Source organism: Terrapene carolina, unplaced genomic scaffold (genome assembly GCF_002925995.2).
Source record: "Terrapene carolina triunguis isolate 2854851 unplaced genomic scaffold, T_m_triunguis-2.0 Scaffold102, whole genome shotgun sequence".
NCBI lineage: Eukaryota > Metazoa > Chordata > Testudines > Emydidae > Terrapene > Terrapene triunguis.
Window position 1 is genome coordinate 2,376,628 of NW_020664453.1, and position 2,650 is coordinate 2,379,277.

Genomic DNA, 2,650 nt, shown 5'->3' on the forward strand with positions numbered 1-2,650 from the left:
CCCCAGCACAGACGATAGTCAAACAACTGTCTTAGAGCTCAAGAGAGGAAAACGTAAACAAACCTTAACAGAACTATGATAGACCTTTATTCCGTCCTACAACAGAACCTTGCTAATCCTCACTCCGAAGCAGAGAACTACTGCAGTGAGGTCTCATAACTAATAATACCTCCCTATGGTGGGGCAGATCCTCACCCGGCTCAGGAAGGGTTAAATAGCTCCTCTGGGCATAATCAGCCTCAACCTGGTACACCTGTGAGGCTTGTCAGGCCTGCAAAGGGGTGAGTCCTTAAAAAGGAGGATCCAAACCCAGGCTGAGGTTGGCACTGAAGTGAGTAAAGCTTGATCAAGGAGCTCCCTAACCCCACCAGTCAGGTACTGTTTATCAGGAAAGCTGCTGAATTGCTTCTGCTGTCTGGTTCCCTCTAAAGAAGTAGAGGGACCATCTTTGCTTAGCTTTCCTTTTAAGAGCCCAGGGCCCTCAGACTAGGTCCTTTGGCCATACAAGGAGATAGGAGCCTAGTCCTCTCCACACAGCCTACTGACCTTTTGCCGTGTATGGAACTACAGGGTGAGCCCAGACTGTTTTGTGAGCTGCAGGACTATTTGGTTTGCTTTTTTCATTTGGACTGCATTAGACCCCCTGGAAGGGTGCATCCTTCCTAAAACAGCTAGCTGGAGGACAACACCCTGAACTCCCAACCAACTCTTCAGCAACACCCATAGCAAGGGATGGATATCTGGGGCAACAGAGGCACCAACCATCACCCTCAGGGGGTGCTCTAGTGGTACAACATACTAGGCTAGCTTTTAATGCTTTTCAATCATAGCTCTCAAAGCACTTGACAAAGGAGGTAAGCTTCATTATCCCTGTTTTAAAAGGGGGAAATTGAGGCACGGGATGGTGAAGTGACTTGTTTGAGGTCACCCAGCAATCCAGCAACAGGGGTGGGACTAGAACCCACCAGGGCACCTGGGACACTCTCCACAAAGGTAAACTACAATTTCCTTTCTTTCCTACAAACTATGCAACAGCACCAGAACATGATCTCTTATAAATAGACCTAAACTGCACTTACCTAAGTAAGAGAATAAGTGACCCTTGTAGGAGTGCCTACCATTCGTTAATGTATTTAGCCTCCTAATACCCCAGGCAGGTAGGGAAGTGCTATAATCCCCATTGTACAGATGAGTAACTGAGGCAATGATTAATTAAGTGACTTTGCCAAAGTTTGCGGCAGAACAAGGAATTGAACCCAGTTCTCCTAAGTCCAGGCTCCAGCCTTCATCTCAAGAGCTATCTTCCTTCCCAGGAGGCAGGATTTGGGCCCTCACTTAATCTTCAAGAGGCAGTAATTTATACTGGGTCTCCTGTTCATTGGTGGGAATTAGTGAGGTTCTACCATATACCAATGTTAATATATCACTAACTTTATGCTGCCCATAGTACATTTCTCTTACAGTAAGTATGCATCCCGCTCCAGGTTACTCAGATAACGGTGTGTTTCACACTGGTAAAGTGACCGATATCTAGTATTCCACTTGCACTTTTCTTGTTTTGTGATGTCATAGCGACCAACACCAACTGGGTTCTGAAAAAAGAAAGTCAGACATGGTTCTGCAACGTTAAAGGTGCAGTTATACACACACCCCGTGAAGTTCTGCCCGTGACTACAGTGGCAACAGGATCAGGGCCTCAGTTTAAAAACAAGAATCTGGAATATTGAACAACAATCACCACCACCACCTCTTGTATTTGAGAATGGAGGAATTAGGGCCTGATCCTTCCATTTAGGTTCAGAGTCTATGCAACAACCATCATAATCGGATCCTACAGTTCCAATTTCCCTGAAGACGTTGGGCACCATTCCCTTGAAATGTGATTTTCCCCAACAGCCTAGAACTAGCTCTAGTCAAGTTATAGCAATGTTACCACTGTAATTTAATCTGTGGAGTTCCTGCATCAATTACAAAGAAGTCTTCAGCCTTGATCTTTTTCAAATTGCCTGTTGCCTGCTCTTCTGCATAAAGGCAGGAAACTGCATGGGAGTTTGCTCCTCATCCCTAACCATAGGGACTACTTCACATTAAAGTTTTTCCTTGCTTCTTTGAGCCCTTCAGGCTTTGTTCTACTTCACTAAGGGAAACTTGAGAAGATTATTACTACAGATAACATAAGAAAAGGCATTAAGGGAAGGAGCAGTTACCAGCACCATCCCTTCAGCACTCTGCTGCTAAAAGAAATTCTGTTTTTTCAATAATAGAATGTGACTTTGAGTGTATATGTTGCCCTGCCCCCTAAAGGATTAAAATCTGCTGCATAATTTAGAACATTCCTGAAATACAGTCTCTTGGCTGGAGAGCAGTAACCACTTGGTACACGGCATAACTGATGAGGGAGGAGAAAGGTGCGCAGGGAATTTTGGCTAAAGAGGCAGAGCTTAAACCTCTTTCTCTTATAAAAAGTACCACAGAGTCTCTAATGTCCATACCCAGGGCCGGCTTTAGGCCAATTCAGCCGATTCGGCTGAATTGGGCTCCGCGCCAAGAGGGCCCCGTGCTGCAGCTTTCCACCCCGCCCCCAGCTCACTTCCCCCTCCTCCCCTCCCCTGAACGCTCCGCCCCCTCCCCTTCTGAAAAGAAGCAGGGG

At 46.1% G+C, this 2,650-nt stretch overlaps 1 protein-coding gene across 1 annotated transcript in view; it reads right to left on the reverse strand.

Moving 5' to 3' along the window:
- Window positions 1-1,457: 1,457 nt before the first annotated feature.
- LOC112120542 (lymphocyte expansion molecule) overlaps window positions 1,458-2,650 on the reverse strand; it is a 15,919-nt gene continuing 14,726 nt past the window's right edge. Inside the window, 1 exon segment of the mRNA XM_026651722.1 lies at window positions 1,458-1,592. Within this exon segment, the coding sequence (XP_026507507.1) occupies window positions 1,458-1,592 (135 nt within the window).